A 25,716-nucleotide genomic window follows, 5' to 3' on the forward strand; every position below is an offset into this window, starting at 1 on the left:
ATGGCGCCTTCCTTTACCATCTGGCGGTTGAAAACAAAAGTGCTTCCAGGTACACGGCTGTTAGGCTCATCCAAGGCGTATTTACGGAAGTAGCAGGGAACTTGACCGTCAAGTTTGAAAAAAGCTGGCCAAGCCTGTGTCACTTTCTTACGTCAGGAGAAAGGGAGATCAAAGAAGTATGGGGCCGATACGCGAAGGATCAAATCATAGAGATAGCGGATCTTAAGAGGCGGAAGAAAAGGAACCTCGGCGACCCAGAGATCGCGGAGTCCGCGCCCGTGCCGAAAGTGAAGAAGCTTTCCTCTCCTTTCAGTCGAGCATGCCCGCCCTTTAGCACTTCCCTTCCCGAAGTGGGAGTAGGAGAAAGGAAAGCGCACTCGATCAATTACCATGCCGTGTCGTAAGACAAAAAGTCACCCGCAGGTGCTTTTGACCTTGACCGAGTCTTTTCTAGTACGGACCTGGCGGAGTGCTTTAACATAGGCGGATGTGGGACACAGAAAGAATAGATTCAGGTGCTCCTGAGTCAAGAGATTCTTCTCCCTAAGTAGCATTCTTGTAAGTACAGAAGGAATTCTCCTGTCTCTGAAAAGATAAAGCTAAAAGCAATCTCTGGTATAGATATTGATATTGACCCGCCTCTACGGGAGGTGGGTGGGGATCAAGAGAAGCAAGGCCGGGCACATCATACTCTTCAGGGATTGTGTCATGTCAATTTTCATAGTGAATTTCTTGCGTATCCACCCTGAAAGCGAGAGCTCGAGGCGGTGGGAAAGGAGAATCAACAAGATAGGATGCTCTGTCCCAACTAACAAGAGTAGGAAGATTCCAGCTTTGAATCTTGTGCTTGACGGTGATCATTTCTGCCACGTCGTAACAGTCTTTAGTGCTTTCTGTTTCAATGGTTTGGAACCCTTCTTACTTTCTTTATTATATCGGGGAATTTTTGCTCTTGGTCCGCTAACTCCATAAAGGGCTGGTGGGTGGGGGTAGAGCCTCTAGCGCCAATGTCGATGAATCAAAGGTGTCTGTTTATGGTATGGAATAGGAAGAGCAAGAATGGAACCGCTATCGCTTGTCCTATCATCCGCGATGAGCTTCTTTCATTCGTCAGTATGGGGTAGGTAGAGTCCTTTGCTCGTATGCTTGGCATTACTATAGTCGCACCAGTCTTCCTTCCTTTTTAGTGCACATGAAACGGAAACCCTAATAGAGACTACCCACACGGTGATCAAAACTCTTCCTTCTCTGCTTCACTGTCAATTGATTGGCGCATGAACGAAGCTGTAACGGAGCATGTACGCGACGATCAAACACGGCTTTGCCAGCTGCCTGTGATAGGAAAAAGAAAACTTGATCAGATAGTTCGTGCGGGGCATTTCCCACCTCGCCTTTGATGGACATTCAAAAGGATCTGCTAGGCTGTCTTACATGTCCCAAAAAGCAAGCAAAGGGGCTCCTTTCCTTCCCCATGTGGAAGAAGTGTACACACAGGGGGCCTACAACCTCGACCTCAGTATGAAAAGCATGACGGAATCGACGGTGGTCAATCTTCCTTCTTCTTTGGCATCTCGACTGGGGAGCATGAAAACAAGACTGGAAGAGGGCTCAGGTATCAACGTCCTTAGCCCGCATTGATCAATATCAATAAGAATAGCAGTCGTATAGGTATAGGTTAGCGCTTCCTTGCTTGCATCCTTTCCTCTCTTTCTTAATGAAATAAATATAGATGTCTCGACTGCCGAATCCTTATCCTGCAAACAACTCGATTCTGTTGATTCACTGTCCATTTGTCCTTAAACCGGATGTTTGGTCAACGACTTTGATATTCCTTCACACAAGGTTTTTAATCCTTCTCCCCCGCTTAGGACAGAAAGGGGAAGTAGCGAGATTACGATTCATTCGATTGGCAGGTCCAATCGAAGGAAGTCGCTCCAGCAGCTTTAGTACTTAGTACTTAGTTAAGGCCCCAGCCCTTCGCCCGGTTCTTCTCCGGCTCCACCAGCAGCCTTTATCAGCTGCTATGGTTCCCTTCCCGCAATGCGAATCTATATCTCTTTGCGGCTACAGCCTATTCTAATAGGACCCATATTCAATCTCTTAAGTGACTTCTGAACACTAGCTAGCTCTGGACCTACCTATATTAGCCATGAGCGATCACCAAGCGGAGTTGAAAGAAAAGAGACTTGACATGCCAAAACTTCGCTCGCGAGCTCGGAACGAACGGAGCGGAAGGGATCAAAAGTTCCAGGGAGAAAAAAAAGACGAGCACTTTGGGCCACGGAGCCAACGTTTAAGACAAGGCTAAAGGAGGCCATACGTGTAGTAAACTCCTCTCGTTGTGAAGAGAGTGAGTCTATAGAGCCTACGAGCCGGCCGATCCACTGTAGTGGAATCTTGTGAGCTAGCGGACGGTCCCGCGCGGTTTGCATTAGAGGGGCCCGCTTTCATCATCCTTACCCAGATCTCTTCTATTCTGTGATCTGGGATGATTAGATGAGGTTTCCATGTGTGTGTCTTCGGGAGCATCTTCTCCTGTGGGATCATAGCCAGTTTTTCACTGCGAGTGGTTATCTAAAGTAAAGGTAAACGAGGGTGACAGATCGATGAGGGCGCTCCTGCTTATCGGTTATACCCTTCGACCCCTGTTTTAGCAGCTAGCGAAAAGGCTTCGTTCTGCTGTTCCCCGTGAGTGGTCTAAATCAGCTGCGGTAGTTAAGGTTTGGAACAAATGAGCCTAAGGGAACGAAGTTGTGAGCCTTTAGTAATATATGAATAAGAGATATTAGAAATAATAAAACCTGATGGTTCCTGTCCTGAAACGAAGGATGCGAAGAAAGTACTGCCGCCTGTCATCATGCTCAATCAGTAATAAGTTGGCTTCACCTCCGGGGATCAGTCCAGCCTTGTGAAGGGAGAGGACTCTGTGGGCGGAAGCTACTCTGTTATCTTGCTTTCCTCATTCGCATGAGAGACAGACACATTGTGCACTCAAGATGATGAATGCCACAAGAGAGATAGAAGAAAGAAGATCTGTCTCGATTCTATCTCTATCTTTCGACATCTCATCTCTATAATAGAGATAATAATGGGTGGAGAATCCTTGTGTATTCTACTGGTATAGAATCTTTGTGGAAGGCGGGAAACTTCCGTCTAGCGGTCATGGGAAAGCCAAAACTTGTATATAATAAGTCAATACTGGGTCGGTCGAGACTCTTTCTTAGTGAAGTGGGAAGACAGCACCGAATCAGACGGGCACAGAAGAAGAAGTGGTTTCATCCGACCGGCGAGATAATTCGATTTCTAGTCAGCTAACTGAGAATCCAATAGAGAAAATAGCTTTTCTAATGATTTCTCGATAGAACGATTTCTTGTGAGCCACGAAACAGATAATCCAAGTCGTAAGTACGAACCACTCAATGGAGAATCTCAGGCCAATAAGCTACGACTACGAAACGAATTGGATCGGGTTCAGCGCTTGAAAGCTATCGAAGAAGAGTCAATTCAATGCTCAAGTCAAAGGGGGGAGTCCACTTATTCAATAGAAGAGAAGCCTATATCTGCCGACCCTACTTCACTTCCTTATAGTCCCTTGCCTACTGTCTTTGAATAATGCTTCATTCCAGGGCGTAAAAGAAAGCTTAGTATAGCAATTGAATTGACCTTTTGTACTGAGGACGACCTATGAGATGGTTTGAACCGGTTCTCAAACCTACTACTATACGAACAGTCTTCTTCGGCTAAGGCTGGCAAATCCAACTCTTTTTTGTTAAAAAGAGATCTCGGATCAAGGGCTATCGACCCGACAGTGCTCCGTTGGTCCATTTAGTGGATCCTCCCCCCAAAAACAAGATCATATTGAGCAGCAACTTCGAGGAAGATAGCATTGGGACATGCTATTACCTATGTATGGTGACGGGTGTCATGCCAGAGTCTGTCCGGGTGGGCTCAAGCTAAAGCAGGAGAAGAGAGTTAGCTTTCTGCTGAGTGAGCCCGAACAGGAGCGGACGCACACTAGATCAGAGCAAGTTTAGCTGGCCCAATGGCGCAGACACCTACTAGGATGAGGCATAGCGAGAATTGAACCCACATCTCGTTGAGCTGCTCCAGCAAGCACCCCTTTCGGAAGCTCAATTTGTAGGACCGGGGAGAACACTCGCAGGCGTGCAGGCGTTTTGAGAGAGCGCAAAACTCTAACTTGAGTAAGTGCCAGCCAGGCAAAAGGGTTAGCCTGAAGTGGTGGTTTAGCCAAAGGGGGAACGTGCAACGGTTGGATTCAGCACGCTCTTAGAATAGCTGTGGAAATCCGAACGCCTATCCCAACACGGAGAGCTTATCCACTACATCTACATAAGGAATAGTCTAGTCCAATATTTCTTGTCCTTAAAATATCATATATGCACCGCTGCTGATCCTTTCTAAATCCAGCTTCAACCGAGCATACGTCTGCCGCGGGAACAGGAAGAACGGAAATTTACTTTTATGTTGAAGTCTTTCCCGTTGGAAGGCTGTTTATGAGCGGAAGGGAAGTAGAGGTAGAGGGTCCGAAGGAGAGAGGAGATCTCTGCTCTAGAAAGCTATACAGGCAACAACGAACGCGCTTTGACCCCGGGCTTCCCTTTCATTACTTCTTTTAGAAAAGATCATCAGAGAGGAGACAACCCGCTCAAAAGACCCCAATTTTCCGACCAAGACAATCAAAGATAGCCGGCGGGGGCGGGCATGGAACATGTTCACAAGGATCTTGGCATGATGGAAGGCCTAGGAGTATCGTGGGAGCACGAGGGTGCATGTGGAAGAGTGGCCAAGACAATGCCAAGAACACGTCAGGCCATGGAAGCACAATCTTGCGCTATGGAAGGTTCTAGAAGGTTCCGGAGTGATCTAGGAGTTGGTGGAAGCTCCATGGAAGCACAAAGGAGTGGTGGCATCTTAGAGGACTCTAGAGAGTCCTAGGAAGCTGCCTAGGTCGGCCAAAGGGGCTGCCATACAAGCTACAAGAAGCTAGCATTCTATAGAAGGTTCTAGAATGGCCTAGCGTGGCCTTGCCCTTGGGCAATAGGGGCTGCCCAATGCCCCACCGACTTAGTATAGCCTCTTTATTCGGGGACTTCAACGCAACGGGCCTTACAAGCTCATAAAATGGCAATTCTTCACGTTTTCCTCAGCCAGTGGGAATGAATTCTCTTACTTGATTTACATTGAAAGATATGTGTACCACACCGAACAAGCAATATGCCGATATGCTTGATGTACCAGCCAAGCCAGCTCGACCGTATACAGTAAAAGGGATTCGCCTTTGCCTCAGACAGAAGAACAACGGATTGAACAGGACAACCGGGAAGGGAAGCCTGACATAGTAGATATTGATTTGAACAAAGGAACTGAAACCGGTACCAGAAAGCAAGCAAGAGATGGAATTCAAAATGAAACAGATGACCAACCTACAATAAGAAAGACGAAAACGGAATTAGGAATTCCATTCTCTAAGACGAACTAAAGGAATGTCTCTAAGCAGCCAAGGCCAAGAGCAAGCAGGAGTTGTCCTATCTGCCTAGAAAGATTCGATAAAGAAAGTGTGAGTGGGCGGGAAATCAATAGACACAGAAAGAGAAGAGCAAAAGGAGCAGAAGGCACTCCGTTTTTTATGTGAAATCAAGGAGCAGCAGGTTAGACTTTGACACTTTCCCGAAGAGAGCTCAAAGCAATAAGATGAAAGATGGGATGAGATGCTAGCCTTAGCGCAGAAGATAAATCATTGAACCTTAGGTCACTACCGAGCAGCAATGTAGGATCATAACTGCCTGTACTGCCGAGATGATCCCTACTTGAAAAGGCGGAGACAGATTGTTGCGACAAATCGAGTTTCAAAAGCCCATTTATCAATCACATTTTCAGGCACACCAGTCAAAGAGCCATCGGACCTGTGAAAGTCACATCTTTGACTAATATACACGGGCTTCTGAGAGGATGTCCTGTTTAAGCAGCAGCCAAGGCGCCAAGACCCGTTGTTGACAAATCAGGTCAAAAGCCCAATATAACGCATTTGGAGGGCACGGCGGTACAAGGAGCCAAGCCATCAGAATCAGACCCGTAAAGGTCTCGTTTTTGACAATAAACATGGGCTTCTGAGAGGATTCTTTAATCAACCAAAACCTGCAACAGAGTCCTTAATTTCTACCACTTACAAGTGGAGAGATGTTCCATTCCCAATGGCAGAAGAAGGATGCAAGCTTGGACAAGATATTCTTCACTTGGTTGGACAGGAGATGCAGCGCGCTTAGCGTCGGAAAGATCCCTCAACATGGGTGTGCTATAAAACTAGGAGAAGAACAGAACTAAACGGATCAATTCCTTTGACCGCTCGTTTCGAGCTTCCAGTTATTCTGGATTGCTAACGTGGTTCGATGACGCCGATGGAAGGAACCACTGGAGATTCATCCAACTTCGATCCCCTAAAGGCAAGTGCGTAGGCTATAGAATCCCAAATAGAGCTCCTCTCCTTACAGTCAAGTGGCTTTCACTCCTTCGGCTCTAAACAGCTACTGTGCTTATTTGGTCTATCAGCGACTCGGCCAGCTACTGACCTAATTGGGAGCTTTTCAGTCAAGGTCGTCGGATTTTGAGGTCCTTTCGCAAGGGTCCAGATCATTCCATTGGGGAGAAAGCAGGAGTCATCCATATATAGTATAGATGAATAGTACCAGTGGCGTCTAGGATGAAGACGGGGAGTGACCGGGTTATAAGTTGGGCAGCAGTGTTCTCACTTCCAGGAATACCTACATCTGGGAGGAGAGCGGCAGAAAGAGGTGCTTGTTCCCCTCTCTACAGTGCAGGTTCTAAGACTAGGCGAAGATCGGAGACAAAACACGAATCATCAATTCCTTTGACCATTCGTTTTGAGCCTCCAATTCTTTTCGAAATGCTAACGAGGTTCAATGACGCCGACGAAGGGAACCAGCGGAAAGGCTCTCAAAGGCAGGCGCGTGGCATAGGCGGACTCATAGGATAAGGCTGTGCGTGTGAATCCCAACAATTTTTCTCCTTTTAATTAATTCAATTTCTATAAATGGCTACTCGACCTATTTGGAAAGAGCTACTCTAAAGCCTATTCTATTGGTAACTTTTCAGTCGAATTTCAGTTTCAGAGATCACTTTTCTCAGGCCAAGACCGCAGGAATAAAAAAGACCACTTCTCATTCAGGAGCGGGAAAGGAAAGATGAATTAAGCGGTCATCGAGATCTTTACATAAAATATAAGCATTACAATAAATTCAAAGCCATGAACAAAGGGGATTGACTGAGAAGTAGAGCTAAGCGATCTATTCCAAAAACTGCATCTGCTAGTGCCTTCATTTCCCTCATTGTGCCAGCTACGTCCTTCCTCTACTAAAAATCTATATTTCTTCTTCAGGCTACAAAGAATAATGGATTTGAATGTATCTGAAATGAAAGCAGCACTCGAAATATCATAAGAGAAGAAAAGCAAGTTCAGTAGTACGCCTGGTTCACGAGGTTCTACCACCGCAGGGCCCAATCATAATAAAAAAGAAAGAGTTCTCTCTTTTTTTCTCCCATGCTTTCCGTTGGTCAACAACCAACCAAAGTGCTCTATACTTCTTCACTACTCGTACAGGCTTGACGGAGTTAAGCTGTATTGAGGGAATCGTTTTGTCTCAATCAATCAAGAATGCCTCAACTGGATAAATTCACTTATTTCACACAATTCTTCTGGTCATGCCTTTTCCTCATTCTTATTAGGTTCTATCTCCCTTTGGATTTAGAAGTGAAACTCTTTTGTTACTATATAACAAAGCCCAAGTTACAGCGGGCTCTTTCTATTCTGAAATATTTCATATGTCTTTATTGCTTGCTAACTCTTGGATATAGGATCTACGCAAACTTGTTTAATGCGGTTTTACTTCATTCCATATTTGGTATTCTCCCATCTGAACTGGAGCTACTATCCCACTATCTGAATCAACCGGATAAGGATCCAGAATGGGTGGAATTCGTACGAGAGCGCCTACAAACCCAGGGCCTCTCACCCAGGGAGTACGAAATCATGGTGCGGGACTTCCTCAATACCGAATTGTGTTTTGCAACTCGAGAGCAGATTTCCTCCCTCTATCAACTCCTTTTTTATGGTCGGGAGGATCCACAATTCTTCATTGATCCACAAGACCTGGATTCCATACTGAGGGTGCACCTTGAACCCTTAGAATTCAATCACCCTGCTCTATGCCAGGTCTTAGAAAGTCTATGTGTCGAGAAGCATGATTCCCCTTTTTATCAAGATGTAAAAATGGCTCAAGCGCATCATTTTCGTGGCTTTATAAACTTAAAGCACCAAGCGAAATTGGAAATGCAACATCGCCTAGAGTTAGGAGAGGTATGGAAATCTCTTGAGAGAAGGAACGCTTTTCTAAGCCAGGAAAACGCCTCTCTAAGAGAAAAACTTTTAATTCTCGACAGGGAAGCCCCATAGAAATTCTTCTTTGTTGTGTTGCTATCCTAAAATTGCGTTCTTCGTTCCGTCGTCGATCTTCCAATTTCTTCCGGTATGCCGCTCCGCCAGCAAGGAGCGAAAGAACCAAGTTTTCTGTGGTGATGTCAGAATTTGCACCTATTTGTATCTATTTAGTGATCAGTCCGCTAGTTTCTTTGCTCCCACTCGGTCTTCCTTTTCTATTTTCTTCCAATAGTTCGACCTATCCAGAAAAATTGTCGGCCTACGAATGTGGTTTCGATCCTTCCGGTGATGCCAGAAGTCGTTTTGATATAAGATTTTATCTTGTTTCCATTTTATTTATTATTCCTGATCCGGAAGTAACCTTTTCCTTTCCTTGGGCAGTACCTCCCAACAAGATTGATCCGTTTGGATCTTGGTCCATGATGGCCTTTTTATTGATTTTGACGATTGGATCTCTCTATGAATGGAAAAGGGGTGCTTCGGATCGGGAGTAACCACTAGTGAGAGGGCAAAAATTGGGGGGTCGTGGTCTATGCTGAATTCTTTTTCTTAGATAGAATGAATGGAAAAGGGGTGCTTGTGTTGTGGTTTTCGTAGTTGCAAGAATTTTTTTTTTCGAGAAAAGGTCCCCTCCTTCAATATCATGATTGGGTCGACCAGGCCAGATCATGAGTGAATAGAAAAAAAAAAATGTACATAGCTGTTCCAGCTGAAATACTTGGAATAATTCTACCACTTCTACTAGGAGTAGCCTTTTTAGTGCTAGCTGAACGTAAAGTAATGGCTTTTGTGCAACGTCGAAAGGGTCCTGATGTAGTGGGATCGTTTGGATTGTTACAACCTCTAGCAGATGGTTTGAAATTGATTCTAAAAGAACCTATTTCACCAAGTAGTGCTAATTTCTCCCTTTTTAGAATGGCTCCAGTGGCTACATTTATGTTAAGTCTGGTCGCTCGGGCCGTTGTACCTTTTGATTATGGTATGGTATTGTCAGATCCGAACATAGGGCTACTTTATTTGTTTGCCATATCTTCGCTAGGTGTTTATGGAATTATTATAGCAGGTTGGTCTAGTAATTAGGGGGCGGCCGTTCGGTCGCCTATGATACTAGGACCAATAGGTTCAAAATGGGTTTGTGCCGCAGGTGTTGAACGATCTACTCTACACAGGTGTGGGCTTACAGGGCTAGGGCTCATAAACCCTTTCTTTCATTTATCAATAGGGCCCTGCCCTGATCGGTCACTTTTCTGGGCCGGGATCGATAAGTGGAAGTCATAAAAAAGAAATCTTTCTCTTCGCACCTCAGATCAAGAGGAAGGGTTGCTTGTCAAGCTGGCCTATATATAATAATAAGAAATTTCTTTCTATTTTATATTATTATATAATTATAAGAAAAATGGAAAGATTCGCTTTCTTTTAAACGGCTCCTTCTTCTTTGTCAACGCTACTAAGGACCTATAGGTTTGCCTACTTTACTTATTAAAGATAATGAGAATGGGTTATTCAAACAAAAAGGAAAAGGCCCTACTTAGTTGACTGACAATGACAAAGGCTTGCGAAACTAAGTAGGGCCTGAGGCCCCCTGCGAATCCGTAAATCTGAGGAGCATGCCGCAACAAAAGGATGGTCCCCTATGCATTTCATTTTTTCCTTAAGGGAAAAAAAGTACCCCCATCATAGTGAACCTCTCCTTGTGATCGGGATGAGGTAGATGCCTCCCAGCCGGGGGGCGGATCGAATCGGAGTTTCCTTAGGTAGCCACCGACCTACAGTTATCCTTAAACTTCCGTGCTTGGTGGAGAAGAAGCGAACAAAAGTACGCTCGCTTGCTGTCTTGTTCTCTGTCGCGAACTGGGATCGCTCGCCAGCTAGGTCAGATTGGAGCAAGATTTTATGAGAACATATTCCCCATATTCGGGGACAAGGGGCGGAACGACCTCTCGATCTACTTACTGCAGCCCAGGAAGAAAAACGTCGTCTAGGCGTTCCCTGTTGCTCCGATCTCCCCTACGCCTAGGACGTTGTCTGGGCCAAGAGCCATAGTTAGTTGCTGTTTCCATTTGGTTGTTTCTTCCTCGTTGTTGATACCGGCAAGACCCAGCCAGATGATGTCTGCTGGTTGGTAGTGAGAGGACTCTTAGTACCTGCATACCCAAAAGAGGGCGCTGGTTAAAAAACAATCATTTTTTTTTTCTTTCTTGCTCTCCCTTAGCAGCGGGAAAGGAGTCTATCTATCTGCCTAGCTTTGGTAGATTTCCCCCAACGCAATCCACAGAAATTCCACGAATCCCTTGGTGGATAAGTCCGACGACTCAGCAGCAGTGCGGAATTGAGTTTCTTGTCTGGTGGATCTGATCTATAGTTAGGGGGCAATACATACCAAAAGGTTCGAAGAAGGAAGGCGCATAAGAGTATATAACCAACCTACCCTTCTGTATAACCTATTCACATTAGTGAAGCGGTTGGATGCATAAGGGAAGTGCACGTTTGTGAGACCTTAGTCGGGATGCATAGGTGAGTCAACCTACGAGCACGGAAGAGCATGGTACCGCTACCCCTCTCTAAGTAAAGGTAAGATTCTTAGCCCTGTAGATGACTCCATCTAAAATACAATAGGGACAGCCGTTTTCGGCTGCTCGTTTCGTATCTTGAAGAAAGAGTAGGCTTAAGTAATGTAATAGGGGTCAGGTCAATAATAGCTATGCTATTGCCCTACTGATTTAAGGCCTCCGCCCGATCCCGAATGCACATTTTTTCGGGTTCATCTTCAATTGATGTTTTCTTAACCTTTCGAAGACCTTGCGTAAATTTTCGATGTGGTCGGTTCTTTCTTTTGAAAAGACTACCAAATCGTCCACGTAAGGCTCGCATATGTTATGTAGGAGGTCACTGATAATTTGTGTCATCGCTCTTTGATATGTTGCACTTTCTTTTTCTTTTTTTTGGGCATATCGTAGTAAGGAAAGGAAGTGAGGGCACTCATTCGAATCGAATAGCTGAAACTACTATAACTCCTATTTTTCTGCTTTAAGAGAAGCCTTCTAGCTCGTTTTAAAGCGTTGAAGAGAGAGATAGGACATTCTAAAGATAGTTGTTGAGGAAGCATCTGATTTCTAACTACGAGTCCGTTTTCAAGCTAACTGAATGCCTATCTGCTGCTAGTTCTGTTCCACTATCTGCTCTTACTGCTCTCGTTGCCGGTGTGACAGTCTGAGTAGACGGTGCTCTCTTTCCTGTTGTTTTTGGGGTTCATAACCGGTGCTATTGAATCTGCAGTTAAGGGAATATCACCAGTTCTTGGAATAAGAGCTCTGGGACTTCATGGCTTTGAGGGAGGTTTAGCCTAGCCCTAAGCCTTTTCGGAATAGAATGCTTCTTTGACAGAGCTTCAAGCAAGAAGGAGGAAGGCCCTCTTTTCGCCAATGGATCACTTAGTCGGAATAAGCGGGCTTAGGTTGATGCGGAATAAGCCATTTTTCCCCTGTTTCCATGGAAAGGTGTCGAAGGAATAGGCACATTTAGAGCTGTGGGACTTGAAGGAATAGAATGCCCCGTTAGAATGGGCAGGGACAGTCGATCATTGGCTTAATTTCCTGGGGGACTCTAGTATCAAAAATTCCCGGTATTTCGTCGTGAAAGTGTCACATTTAGATTGTTCTTATTAAAGGAAAGAGCCGAATAGACAAAGGGTTTACATGACCGCTCGCTTTGGACAAGATGCCATAGTATAAGAAGAAGGCCTTTGTTTGCAAAGATGACTTTCCCGCTTTCCTTTGTGAGGGAGGTTTGTGCACATGAATTAATAGTCAAAGTATAAGGAAGATGGCATAGAGCATAGAATGAGATTGATGCTTCGAATGCCCAGTTTTCAGGGGTTGTGATAGAAGGAGCTGTGGCACTTTCGGAAGGGGGAATCAGACTAGGCTGTCACTGTTCTAGAAGAGGAAGCGTAGCTGGCACGTTGAACCATGTCTGTCAACGGTGAAAGATAGCCCTAAAGTGAGGGCCCCGGAGATAGTATTTCTCAACTGTCGATCGACGTGACAATCATGCCTGCTTGACAAAGCCTTTTTCATTCAGTCTCCCAATAAACGAAAAAGGATTTCTGGTGACACGAAAGCTGTGCTCGACGCTCTCTTTCCTATTCCACTGCGCTAAGTGGTCTTTCCCTTTCTTGCTGGATGACTACTATGGAAAAAGATGACGACTACTCCCAGTCTCTGGTCAATCCATGCTGATGCTAGAAGAGCTATTCCCGCCGCCCACCCGAAAGAGACGAGGAAGACTAACCGCCATCCTGCTCGAACCTTTGCTGCCTGAGTTATATAGCTGACTGCGAGAAGGAAGGTTCAAGCTATGGCTGCCCCATGGGATGCTCATTTGAAACCTTTGTCCGGTCAATGCGAGAAAGAGAGAAGTGATGTAAACATAAGAATGGAAGGTTTGCTTGTCAGCTGTCGGGCCAATGAGGCTCTTCTAGCTTTACCTACACGGCAAGGGAAAGATCAAAGGCAGTTCCAAAAAGGAGTTCCCTATTTCCAGCTTGATAAAGTAAAGTCTCAGTGCCAGTTGTAAGGTTAGGAAAGCCAGGTATGATGAAATCCTCTTTTCGAATAGGAATTGATTCGATCTTATTATTAGAATATGAAGATTCAACTGAATATACTGTTTTTCAAGAAGGAATCGCCATCACCAGTGGAAGTTGAACCCGGCGATCTCTTCCTCCTGAAGTATGGAAAAAGGAAGAAAAAGCAGTCAACCACAGGGAAGGAAGGAGGTATAGCTCAACTTTCTTGCCTCTTCCTCAATCCAGTAGCGAGGTTTCAACGAGTTCTTTGTACGCGTGTAACGAAAAGTATATATACTTTTTATCCCGAATTCCCTATTACTCTCGGTCCTTGTTCTTGGTCTCTGTGAAAGATCCAGTCGATGGGAATGAATCCATGTTCAAATCTTATTACCGGGTTCGATTACGGGAAGGAAATAGAGAAGGTAAGGGACCGCTTTCCTTGTTCAAGCCGGTATTGTTTGAGTAAGTAGTAAGTAAGTGAGAAGTGGTGAATTGGCCAGGAGGAATAAAGCTTATTTCAAGTACTAATAAAAGCATTCATTACAAACTCTTGTGCTCACTTATCCCAAGTATAGGATGTTTTCCCTGAGCCTGTCTGTGTTGAATACGCTTTTTCCGTGTAGAATAGAGATTCTCTCTAAGGTTGATAGAATATACGTTTTCTTTCTCTGATTAAAGGTTGTCCAAAGAGGACTAAGAGACAGATGCTGTGCTTGCAAGTAAGCTTCAGCCAAGCATCAGATAAACCAAGTTCGGGTTGGGAAAAGGGCTATTTACCCCAGCAATATAGAATAATTATTACCCCCAGCACATCCCCAAATGAGAGCATCGTCTTTACCCCTAGAAAAGGTGCGATGTAATTTCCTGGTTCGATTACATTGCTCGATGTAATTGAGTCTTAAAGGGTAATTGCATAAGTAATCTCTTTTCTTATGAGAACTACGAATCATCCTCATGAATAAGCTCTACTCTACCTTAAGGAGATGTGGAGGCAATAGGTCCCGTGCAGCTTTAACTAACTCTACTCCTCCATACGCCTATCCTTTAGTTTAGTGGGCCAGGTCCTCCAGCCTTCCATTAGCTTTCGATTTAGTTTGCATTCAAAGTCTTGGAATGCGAGCTTATGTGCTTTCAGGTATAGGCACCATTCGCCTGACTTTCTTGAAGTCCTAGGATTCTCCCCTAGTATTCCATTCTCTCCCCCTCTCGGCCTTGCTTTCATTCCTGTCTCATTTGAAATTGCTCCTAAGGCAGGGAGTCTTCTCGAAGCTGTCTAAGTCTTGTAAGGCTCCTATATCTATATATAGAGAGGTCATGGTATGGAGGGAGGATTTCTACGCGCAACATCGTGGTTGGGGCATTCCTCCTTCTTTTAAAAGAAGACTAGAGGACGAAAGAAGAAGCTCTTACATCGGATAAAGCCTAATTCCACTGTCCTTTGAAGATTGGAAGATAGTGAAGGCCGACTTCCTTTTTAAAGATCACTCAACGATGTGGCAAATCCCCTTTTTTAAGTCTATGAATTGGAAGCAGGAAAGACTCTTCTTGAAAGCGAGTTCAGTGGCTCTCTGGTGAGGGGCACGAACGGTATAACATAGTTGCCACGAAGACACTTTTTTTTTTCTCTTTCTGTTTTTGAGGTCTGATCCGAAGGTAAACTCTAGACACATCGCACATGCGATTGACGGCTTTTGGATCGAAGGAGAAGCTAGGGTTCAAAAGGGCCAATGAAACTGCTAGTGGACTGACTTTCTAGGCCTTCTCTCTTGCAAATGAACTAAAGGCTAGGCGCCTCAGGGAAATGTATAGTGCTGCGGGAGTCCGTTCACCTTGAAGTGGAACTGTTGTGGCGGGGAATGTCACTAGTTGTGATGCTTGCTGCTCTGGTTCCCTTTCGCCCCTCTTACAACACAAGAAAGAAGGTGAGAGTAAGCACGACTTTCTTCTTCTCTTAACTAGGATATAGTTAAGAGAAGAAGAAAGTCTAGCCGGAATAAACTTTTTTACCTAAGCAATAAACTACATGAAAGCAAGCAGAGGAAGCGGAGAGGTACTTGAGAGAATGGAGGGCAGGGGCCCCTAATCGAACGCAAGGAAGAAGAGTGGGTTCCCCTAAGTAGTTGGAGGCGTCTTCTTTGAACTCAAAAACAATTTCACTTGAATTCTTCCTGTGAGTGAATCCTATCAACTAGACTCTTCCGAAATTGCGTAAGTAAAGAGAAAGAGATTCGCTCCTTCTGTTCCCGACAGGGCATCAATTTGGAACTGGAATTATCCACAGCAGATCCGAAAGCTTTAGAATTTGCCAGAGAACGATGGCCAGCTGAAGGTATGGATGAAAGAAAGAAAAAAGCTTTTCTTCTTTCAGTGAAGCTTAAGCTGTCTTGTCTTTATGTGCATTCCTTTTATTTAAGACAGCCTGCCAGCCAGGGGAAGGATCTCAAGTCCGAGTGGAAGGCTATCCCACAATCCTTCATGAAAACCCTCTTTAAAGCCTATATCGCGTCGTTTAAGGCACAGTAACCGTCTTCCATGTTAGATTCATCGTTGGACCTTGTTACCGTGCCGAAAAAGACGTTATAGCGACCATCCTGGGCCTTCCACGATTGTTGACCTGTCTCGGACCGGGGAAGACGTTCTTCAAGACAGGACATACGGTACAGAAAGGATCATCTAAGGATCTTGTCTGGACGGAGATGTGTCTTTCCTAAGCAAGACGGTAAAAAAACAATAAAGACTTTTAAGAATACATAAGACCTTCTTAGGAAAGTCTCTATCCTTCTCTTACAGTCAATCATTCCTAAAGTCAAGACATTGAAGACAGTAAAGGGGAATCTGCTATCTGATTGCCCTGTAGGCCCCATCTCCATTAAAGTATTAGCCAGTGCTTCTTTCCGCCGATTAGATCTGTGGAATCCAACCTTAAAGGGAAACTCCACTCTATGAATCCTATAAGAAGAGAGGTTGCCCGGGACAGGGAGAACCTTTCCGGCAATACAGATTCCATATCCAAAATGCTCGGAAGGAACCTTCGATATCCAATCCCACGTGGAACCTGCCCTAAGAGCGGTTTTCGAGACAAAAACTGGTCATTCTGTGGATCCGAGATAGAACTCCGGTCCTGCAACTCCTTCCCTTGATAGCCTTGAGTTGTTGGTTACACCGCACCGGAAAAGCACTCTCTGGGAAATCCGGATCTTTCTCAGCAGGGACAGTACCAAGGATATCAGGGTTAGATAGCTTTTTTTTCTCTGGCAGTCTAAAATCTTTCCAATCAATCGGGAAAGCCTATACCCGAAAGAGGGAAACCTTCTGTTTGCTTGCCATTGCAATATCGGAAACCGCAGGAAAGAAAGCCCCGGCCTGGTATTTTATTTTGACCGGCAGAAGCTGAACCCGAACCAAACCCTAAGCAAAGAAGGGATGTGCCTTAGTTCAGTCTCGAGGACGGGATAATAGGGGCGTAGCACCGAATATGTCGGAGTAGTCCCACCCAGTAGATGGACAAGCCAGTAGTACCAATCAAGGAAGCCTTGAACTCTAGAGCTTTCTTTCCTGATGGGGACTAAGAAAAGGAGACGAATATAGCTAAACAGCTGCAGCAGAAAGAACGAAAAGCCAAAAGTCAAGGTGCATAGCGGTCTTTTCAAGAATAGGGGAGTACAGAATAAGGGGTTTGCAAGACAAAAGAGAATCCGCTGGAACTACGGACAAGGATATTTTACTCAATTCCCCTCTTACTATTTTAAAAAGCGGAAGAAAATGAAATTCCACCAGTGTGTATGTAAGACAACCTTAATTCTCTATGTTCAACGCTTTGGGCAAGCCAGAGCAAGACTTCTCTGTGGGAATACCCGGCTATCTCCTACTTTAAATAGAGAAAATCCCTGGAATTCTCTGATGCCGGGGATTATGTCTAAAAAACTTCGTATTGCGATCTCCGCTGACGATCGTTCTTTTCTTTTCATAAGATCTATTCTTGGGCTAGAGCGTTAATATAGCTTTTCTCTTTTATATGGGATAGGGCTTTGGAGAACTCCTAGAATGGGATTCCCCTTATGTGATATCCTAACTAGTACCAGTCTAACTAAGAGTCATCTGCTAGGCCAGCTTCCTGTGAGTAAGCCAGTGCTAAAGAAGAGGGCTAAGGAAAAGCTAAAAATTCATTGGGATAGATGCAGCGCCAATTAATTTCCGCCAATTTCCGCGGTGAGTGCTAAGTACTTCGATTAAGAGTTTGCAGGATTTCTAGAATAGGAATAGGCTTTTTCTTTAGAGTAAGACTCTTTGCTTGCTTCTTTCGGCCAGCTCAGCGGATGAGTGGCCGTATTCGACACCTCTTTCTCTTACGGCTAGTGCGCTATTTGAGATAGTTGAAAAGGGGTGTAGCGATAGAAAGTTTTGAATCAATAATTCCTCAAAAGTCATTGCTAGTACGTTTAATACAGTTACTGCTATACCTTAGGCCTCAATTAGCAGTCGTAAGGCCGACATGTCTTCATCCCGAAATAAGTAGATGCGGAATCTCGTCTGTTTGAAAGGTAACTTGAATTAGCAGTCGGACTGTGAACCATTGTCACTCGTTAGGCCTCCCAATATAATTGATTTGAAGGAGTGAAAGCCACTTGACTGTAAGGAGAGGAGCTCCAGCCACTCTACTTCCACCGTCGTGTAGCCCTGCGGATAATTCGAATACCGGAACATCCTTCCATCCCTCATTCAATCTGATCTACCGGCTCTAAGACCGACTCAATGGGAGGAATCAGATCAATCTTAGGGCTTTGCTTTCAGCGCCTCGAAGACTCAATAGCAATTCCATCTCGTCTTTCCGGATCAATAGCCCCAATCCCCATCTTTTCAAAACATGTCTTTTACGGGTAGGTCGAAACATCTCCATCCTTTTCGTTCGGTGTCATATCCTACGAATATGCGCCGAAGAACCTTCGTCCTCTTTGTTCCTTCGACATCTTCTACCCCGAAGCATTGAAATAGCACAGTAAGCGGACCACCTACAGGGAAATCCTTATACCACTATCAAGCCATACCGGGCAATGAGGCTGATGCTACTACCGAGACAGAGAAAGACAAGGACTTTCTTTCTATCGATGTGAAATCCATTCTATTTCTCTGATGCGCATGTCGTCCGATCAGTCTACTCTGCTTTAGTATGCGCTAGGGAAAAAAGCGGAGCTCCTTCTTGTTGTGCCCGATCCCCAAAGCATTGAAAAAGATAAGGGGGAACTTACCTAGTGAGAAGTCTTACCATGGGAGTTTATACCTCTATTGGCAATCCCTCTTAAGCAGTGGTGTCCGGTCACCAAGAAATTCTATTGATTCCGTTCAGCGAAAGGGAAGTTGTCCTTCTATCACGAGTTTTATACCCCCCCCCCGGGGATCATCCAGGTCAATCTGCATGAGTTTTGCTGTTCATACATGAGCCATAGAAGCAAGCTGCCTGCCTAAAATAAGGCTTTGTGAATAAGCAGTTCCATAAGCTCCAGTTACAATTCGCTGACCGAGTAGCTACAACTTCAAGAGGGGAATTCGCGTAAAAGTGGGCTTTTGTTTTTGCTTCCTCGAACGGGTGGAGAAAGATTTTTATTACCCTTTATTCCAGGGGAAGGGAGTTGGTTTATAACCAGACTCTGAAGTTTTCTACTAGGTAGAGTATTTCAAAAAAATAAGCTAGAATAGAGGGCGTGATAGTCCAATTCTACATAGTTCTGTGATCCGCCGAACGAAGTGGTTCCAACGAACCGGACCGGGAGAGAGAAAGAATTCTTTTTTCAAGGCTGCCGGTGGGCTGGGCCCGAGCTCGGTTTGGAAGGAAGCCTCTTTAGATGAGAAGGAGGATGCTACCAAGGCGAGAAGGAAGAAGGGGAGTTCCACTATCTGAGTTAGGCCGATATCATTAGATAGGTAGGCTGATCTCCGCTTTTGGATTCCTATTAAGGGCAAGAGTGAGACTTGTCTATTCCTACTAAAGGAAAGAGAAGAAGATCACGGCTCCTCTGCTTACAGTCAAGTGGCTTTCAGCTCCTCTCCCGGACCTATTGATCGAGGAGCTCGGGAATGGAGCAAAAGAAAGACGAGTTAGAGAACGGATGTAAGTCAATTCTGACCCTGCTAGGGAAAGGAAGCAAACTCTTGCTCGACGTAGGGTAGAGTAACTATTTTCAAAGCCTGGCCTTTCTGCCCCAAGGCAAGCATTCCAACCAAGCCAAGCAGCTATAGATCTTGAGCGTCTTGCAAGGGCATCTGCTTGTCTATTTTTTTTCTTGGGACATGCTCTATGGTCACATCACCAAGCCACCCAATAAGCCTTTTTGTTTGCGTAATTATAGTATGGAATCAATTCAGGTCAGGCTTTTTAACTGAATAATTACCAAGGAGTTGATTGATCACCAATTTAAAATCTCCATAAGAGTTGCAACTCTTTCAAATCCACAGCCATCTCAAGTCAAGTATGAGGGCTTGGTACTCTGCGAGATTATTGGAACAAGGTTTCGACAAGGTGAAGGAGTGCGGCAGCACTTCTCCTTCAGAAGTAAGAAAGAGGACTCCAGCTCCATCTTGATGAGCAGCACCATCAAAGTACATCTTCCATGGTGGAAGAATTTCGACCACAAGCACATCTTCATCAAGTCGTCAAACAATTCCCATTCAGCAGGTATTGGGTCAAAGAACTAGGAAATTCTTTTCTTTCTTCTTTTGCTTTTTTGTGGGGGACTTATTAAAGGAAGGTTTCAACCTGGCATAAGCTAAGGTACCCCGCTCATTAGTCACTTCCCCTGCATGGTCAACTCTTGCCGGGTTAATGTATTTGAATTAATCATATATTCATTCTTACGCGTAGAGATACCTATTTATAGTGGTTTGTTCCTGCATCAATAGTAGCTTGAAGCTATAGTTTAAGAGAAGTGACAAGATCATCAAAAAAGGGAGGCACTCAAGCTTGACTATACGATTGGTAGGAAAGATTTTAGACTTGAGCATACGCCTTCTTCCTCTATGGATAGGGCGACGTGACACGCAATGGATCGGTTAGAAAGGAGAACAAATTGATCACATGTCCCCTTCTCAACAACCTTTCCCGCATCAGTAGATAGAGTAGATTTCCTATCCTTGGTCAACCTAAGGATTTTCTTCTCTCTATATTTAGTTACCACCGACCCGAGCCTATGCGAAGCAAGCCTACACCCTAGACTGGCTCCAGGCCAAAGTGATGAAAAGGCGAACGGTCGTATATCGTAATATAATATAAAAAGGTCCATGAGAGAAAGCCTAGCCCTATCTTAACCTTATGATCCTAGTCAGCTCGTCTCTGTCTTGAGGCCAATAACCAGTGACTCTTTTGTTAACCACATGTAGAATATCTTGTGTAGTCGGGTAGGATAACTAGAATATATCTTTCCTTTAGTGTGTAACCGATTTATATATGTTAAGCTCCCCTTTTTTTCTCTCCTTTGCTTTTCTTTTGCCCCTCTTTAAAGTAAAGCTGCTTCTTAGAGTTGGCTTTTGCAATTGCAATCTGTCTCTGTCTGGCTCCTCGCTTTGAACTCAAATAAGACCTTCTTTTGGTCGAGTGACTTCGTTCCTGGTCTTCCTATTCCCTTCGCTTTCCCAGCCGCTGCCTCTAAGGCCCAAGTACTTTTTTTGTTTGATCAAATGATTGATTTAGATTTGAAATTCCTCTTTACCAAGGGAAGAGAGCGTGGATCAGGTGTCCTCTTGGATGTTCCAAACCACCATCTTGGACTTCCAGCATTTGCTTCAGACAGAAAGTTTGGGACTCAAAGTGTGCCCTCATGAGGCAGGGAAAAACAAAAAAATGTGTCTTTTACGTAACTTGGATAGCTGAGTGGTCAATCCTGCACCAATCGTTGATGAGTTGTCTCGCTCGAAAGNTATAACCTGCCCCCCGAACTCGGTATCCATTCTGCCTGATGTTTCACTCCTCCGAAAGGNTATTGAAACAAGTCCTGATCCGAGACTTCTCTTAAGGGAAAACCTTAAAAACTTATTTCGAGCAGGGTCCTCTGCTGGCATATTCATTCTTTTTATTTATTATATTATGTATGGCGTTTCCAAGTTGATGTTTTTTTTAGCACGCGTGCCTCCGTCCCAAAAAAAGATGTATATTCCGGACATTTTGTCGTGGGTGCTACTAGAAAAAATTGTTATCCGACCGATGGATTCCCCGGTTTTTGGATTTTCATTTCTTTATGTAAAAAAGAGTTGGATCAAAGGCCTCGTCTCTGTACCCTTCCGTAGAGGAGGGGCCTTCAAGCGTACAAAGTGTTAAGAAAGATTGGATGTTGCTTAGTCGCTGCTCACGCACGGAGCTCGCCGCTGAAGCGTTAAATGTGCTTCTATTTAGCAAATAGAGTTTGACTGAGATAAAACAGAATCAAAAGGAGCTCTGGCCCGCAACGAAACTAAAATGAAATTAGTTGGAGACAGATTCAGTGGGGCACCCCCCTTATAGCAGGTATGCAACCAACCCTTCTTCTGAAGACTATCTATAAGTAGTATTCAAAAGAAGAAATTGAGGTTTGATACCATTTGTGTTCAAAATAGGATACCTCCTAGGTCATTTCTTTTCTCCCCTTCTGCTGTTATAGCTTCAACTTCTTTCTAATAGCTGCTTGCTTGGCTTCAAAGCCTTACCATCCCTTCGCCGCCTCCACAGAAAGATTGGTCACTTTCTTTTTTTTGGATTAGTCTCTTAACTCAAATTCTCTCTAAAACGGTACAACAGACGGCGCAGCGCTGCCTACGCGCTAATTAGCTTCCGATGTATTCTCTGGCATTGATTTGATTAAAGGAAAGGTAAAGCCTTCACTTCAAGCTTTGAAGCTAAGTTCGCTATTCGGTCAATGATAGGCTTTAGGCCTTACCTTACTCTTTAGGGGTTTACTCTTCTACTTAAGTTCCTAGCTAGGCTGATGCCTTTGCCGAGTCTTAAACTCCGACTCCTAAACTCAAAACTGGCCGGAAATGCCCATTTTGAGCTCGCTCAGGCGGATGTTCCCGCTGATCTTGACTTTACAAATAGTCAGCTTCTGTCTTTCCATACGGAGTCTGGCACTTTTCTTGTCTGTTTTGTCTTTATGTGGCCGGTCTTTCTTTCCCTTTTTCTGATCGAAAGATCTTTTTTGACGCGCTATCGCTATAAAGGTTACAACCTAGGCATTCAAAAGGAGGGTTATTACATAAAAAAATCACATAAGTGATTAGAGCGATGCCCCCTTGCTTTGGAAAGAGTTGACTTCTTCCTGTGCAGGATAGCCACTGACTCTTCCGATTAATTAAGATATAGGGAAAGGCCAACGCGTCAAAGTAAAGTCAGGTTCAGCAATCGACGTAACTGGTTCAAATACCAGAAGTTAGGTCATAGAAGGTAGATTAGATTCGACAATCTTAAGTAGTGGAGTCGGCCCTTAGCCGAGATACGATACTGTCAGCTAATCACTAGCTTTTGATAGAATAATATCGTAAAGTCGGAGAGGAAGAAGAATGCCATCATAGAGGGATCAGCGTGTAAACTTGAAGGGCTAGGGAACTCCTTTAGCTCAATAATGAAAGTTAGGGTCGATCGGAGGAGGCCTTACCTTTTAGATGACCCAAGCAAGTCATTAAGCTATTGGATGGATCCTCCTAACTGTAGTTACTTAAGGTCGAGTAGTAGACGGGTGAGGCCCACAGTTCTAATAGGTTTTCACTTGAGCTTTCCGCAGCAAAGCAAGTCTACAAGCCACTGCAGTGAGGTTATAGGTCTGATTTCTTTCTCGTATTGAGATCTTAGAATGCTATACGCAGCCCCCCTGCAAGGTTACTTTAGATAGCGGTATTTTCTGTATAAGATTGGCATCCCCATTCTAAGGTTACTTAGTACTTAGGTCGTGAGTTCCGCTCTTAGTAGCCTTTATTCCCATCCCGCGTAAGAACATAGGTTTTTTTCCCTCAGTTTCTGCTCTCCTTGCTTTAACTAAAGAACTACCTTTCACTTTAAGTAGGACTCTAAGAGCTCTACCTTAGAATGAGTTAGATTTCCTGTGTTAACAAGAAGGAATGGCGGGACGCTAAAGAGATGGCTATGAGACTAGTGCAATCAGGTAATCGACCAAGTAATCCACATACATGATAAAAGAGCATTCCAGCCCTAGTGTACTTATCCACTGGCATTGAAGGAGAAGAATGACAAGGTCTGCTTCCACAGTAAGGATTGCCGCTTAGTCCAATCCAAGAGCAAACAAGGGACGCCTCATTAAGCAAGAACCCGAGCTAAGAGCGGGGCAGTTCTATTAAGGTATAGAGAAAGCTCCAAGCAGCTACCATTGATCAACCTTATTCAGGCACATCAATCAAAGATCTTGCTTACCGGATAACTTTCCTGGTGAAGGAGAGAAAGTTTGACAAGCTAAGAAAGTCTCGTTGAAAGCAGGAACTCAGACTGTGACGACTATTTTCACTAGTTTCAAAGGCTTGATTGACCCTTGGGATTGAATCTGGCTAGGGGGTGCCCTCGTAAAGACTAAAACCTCGTTACGCCGAAAATAGTAGAGGTGCGACAGCGCTTTGGTAGTGAGTGGAAACTTACTTTCTGTCTGGTTAGTAGGAATTTCTTGCCTGCTAAGGGATTAGTCCAAGTTAGACCGAGAAGTAAGAGTTTGTAATTGAAGTCGGGGGGGCTGAATAGAAAAATTCTCTTCCCACGTAGCGCTAAGAAGCAAGTTCCGACAGCCTATGATGAAATAGCACAAAAAAAAAAAGGGCTACGCGAATAATAGTGTTAGTAGTTCGTGAGGCTAATTTTGAGCTAGATAGTGGATTGATGTTCACTGTAGCACTATCTGACCTTGAAGGTTAAGTTAGTGTACCATGAACTCCATCCCACATATTTTGGATGCTGTGGCATCAGTTATCTAGCTACATTCTATTACCGGTTGACACCATTTTGGAAAACTTTTATTCCGGTTACTGCTTGTTAAATTCCGTTAGGTTCTTTGTCAAATACTAACTGATTTTAATCCATATTCTTTTTTAGTGTAACTTTGGTTGTTCTTTCCTTCGAGCTAAGATAGACCCTATCAAAAACTAGTTCCAGAAGCATCTTCCATTCATCTCGACCTAGACTGATCTTTGTTCTGATGATGATAAACCATCATCAATTTGTATAGTATATATACCCCCAAGCCCTCTTTTTGTACCATTTTTTTCTTTCTAAAAGAGGGCCTGGAACTGGGCTCTCTTCACAGCCCCTAAAGGCGTTAGGAAGAGATTTAATCAGCCAGCGTAATAACTTCAATCGATAGAAAAATCTATCAAGACCTAAAACAAAGAATACCATCTCCCAGGGAGTCTTTTTATTTTGCATATCTCGAGTTTAGAATTCTCCTCACGCTTTTTCCATCACGATTTTCTCTTCGAGAACACTCGCCTCGTCGATTCTTCCCCTCGTTCCTTTTATCTTGGACATTGAGATGTTTATGCAAAGCATTCTTTTCTACCCTATGTAGGCGACACAAGCTACGGAGCTGTAGACTTAAGACCTAAGGATATTTCTTTGACGGGTGATCGGGTCTTAGAATCCTCAGGAAAGTGTAAGCACCTGTATACAATTTCTATTTTGCTTTCTATATATAGATATGGCTTTCTCTTGATGGAATATACCAAGCTAAATCTTCTTTTTAGAACCACAACTCAGTGAAGTAGGCGACAACTGCTATTAGGGTCTGTCTTAAGGCATTGGCTCTCTAAAAAAAGGATTTCCTATCGTTGCATGGGTTCCTTTTTGTATAAAACATATTGACTACAAATTGAACTAAAGAAAGAATGTTGACTGTTCGACAACGTGAAGACTGCAATCTCGACTTAGAATAATCAAACGCCCATCACGAGTCACATGGGCACCCCCACCAGGTAGAATAGTTGTGATATCCCCATCAAGATCTAACTCTAAGAGGATACTATTCATTTCTTCTTTACACTGCTGCTCGCTTTGGAGACTAAACAATGGAAATAATACGTAACAGTCAGCCAAGTAACGATAATAAGAAAGACTAGGGTATAGCTGTTTAAATCCCCGGTCGAAATCATCCAACATAAAATTGTATAAGACCTTAGTGATTAACCCAGCGTGTGGGATCCCTACTTCCGTAATAGAACAATTAATTCCATTTTGGTCATAAACTGGTATCTTTAAAAAGGATGAAACAAAGGATATTACGTAGCTATCACGCACCAAGGGTGCCAGCTTTCGTAAAATTCTTTTATGAGGAATAGTACCTTGTGAGGGTGCTAGATTCAAGATGAAAATAGTTCTAATCTTCCCCACTCCACCTAATTTGGCAAAGAACTCACGGCGATCTCTGGGAAAACCACACGACTGCTCCTGAAAGATAGATGAACGCATAAAACAACTATTCAACATATGCGCCAGAGCGATTAAAACGAGAGCGTCCCTTTCACCGGGACAAACAACCCATTTATGATCAGGGTCCCCTGGCTGACATAAAGTTTCAACATAAAAAAAAATCGCCTCGTCTTTGGGAATACTTAATAACTTAAGTGGGGACAATGCATACTTCTCTTCTGAGATAAGAATGATTATATCACATACGCTTAAAGGGGGCAACGAAAATAGATCACCAAGTTTAGCATAGACATA

At 44.1% G+C, this 25,716-nt stretch overlaps 5 protein-coding genes across 5 annotated transcripts, besides 2 other annotated features.

The window, feature by feature from the left end:
* Positions 1-2,063: part of a repeat region (repeat 2) that runs on past the window's edge.
* Positions 2,064-8,996: a repeat region (repeat 3).
* Positions 7,691-8,488, forward strand: orf265b (hypothetical protein). Its single transcript has one exon. It carries the CDS (start codon positions 7,691-7,693, stop codon positions 8,486-8,488), a length of 798 nt encoding a protein of 265 aa, YP_173465.1.
* Positions 8,611-8,967, forward strand: nad3 (NADH dehydrogenase subunit 3). Its single transcript has one exon. The coding sequence runs from the start codon at positions 8,611-8,613 to the stop codon at positions 8,965-8,967; it is 357 nt and encodes a 118-aa protein (YP_173466.1).
* A 167-nt stretch (positions 8,997-9,163) lies between the features above and the next one.
* nad1 (NADH dehydrogenase subunit 1) lies at positions 9,164-9,548 on the forward strand (one part of a trans-spliced gene, as the record gives it). Coding sequence (YP_173351.1) covers positions 9,164-9,548 — 385 coding nt within the window.
* A 10,454-nt stretch (positions 9,549-20,002) lies between these two features.
* orf104c (hypothetical protein) lies at positions 20,003-20,317 on the reverse strand. The gene has a single exon. The coding sequence runs from the start codon at positions 20,315-20,317 to the stop codon at positions 20,003-20,005; it is 315 nt and encodes a 104-aa protein (YP_173467.1).
* A 4,553-nt stretch (positions 20,318-24,870) lies between these two features.
* On the reverse strand, positions 24,871-25,479 carry orf202 (hypothetical protein). Its single transcript has one exon. The coding sequence runs from the start codon at positions 25,477-25,479 to the stop codon at positions 24,871-24,873; it is 609 nt and encodes a 202-aa protein (YP_173468.1).
* Between the last annotated feature and the right edge of the window lie 237 nt (positions 25,480-25,716).

Source organism: Nicotiana tabacum, mitochondrion (genome assembly GCF_000715075.1).
Source record: "Nicotiana tabacum mitochondrion, complete genome".
Classification (NCBI taxonomy): Eukaryota; Viridiplantae; Streptophyta; class Magnoliopsida; order Solanales; family Solanaceae; genus Nicotiana; species Nicotiana tabacum.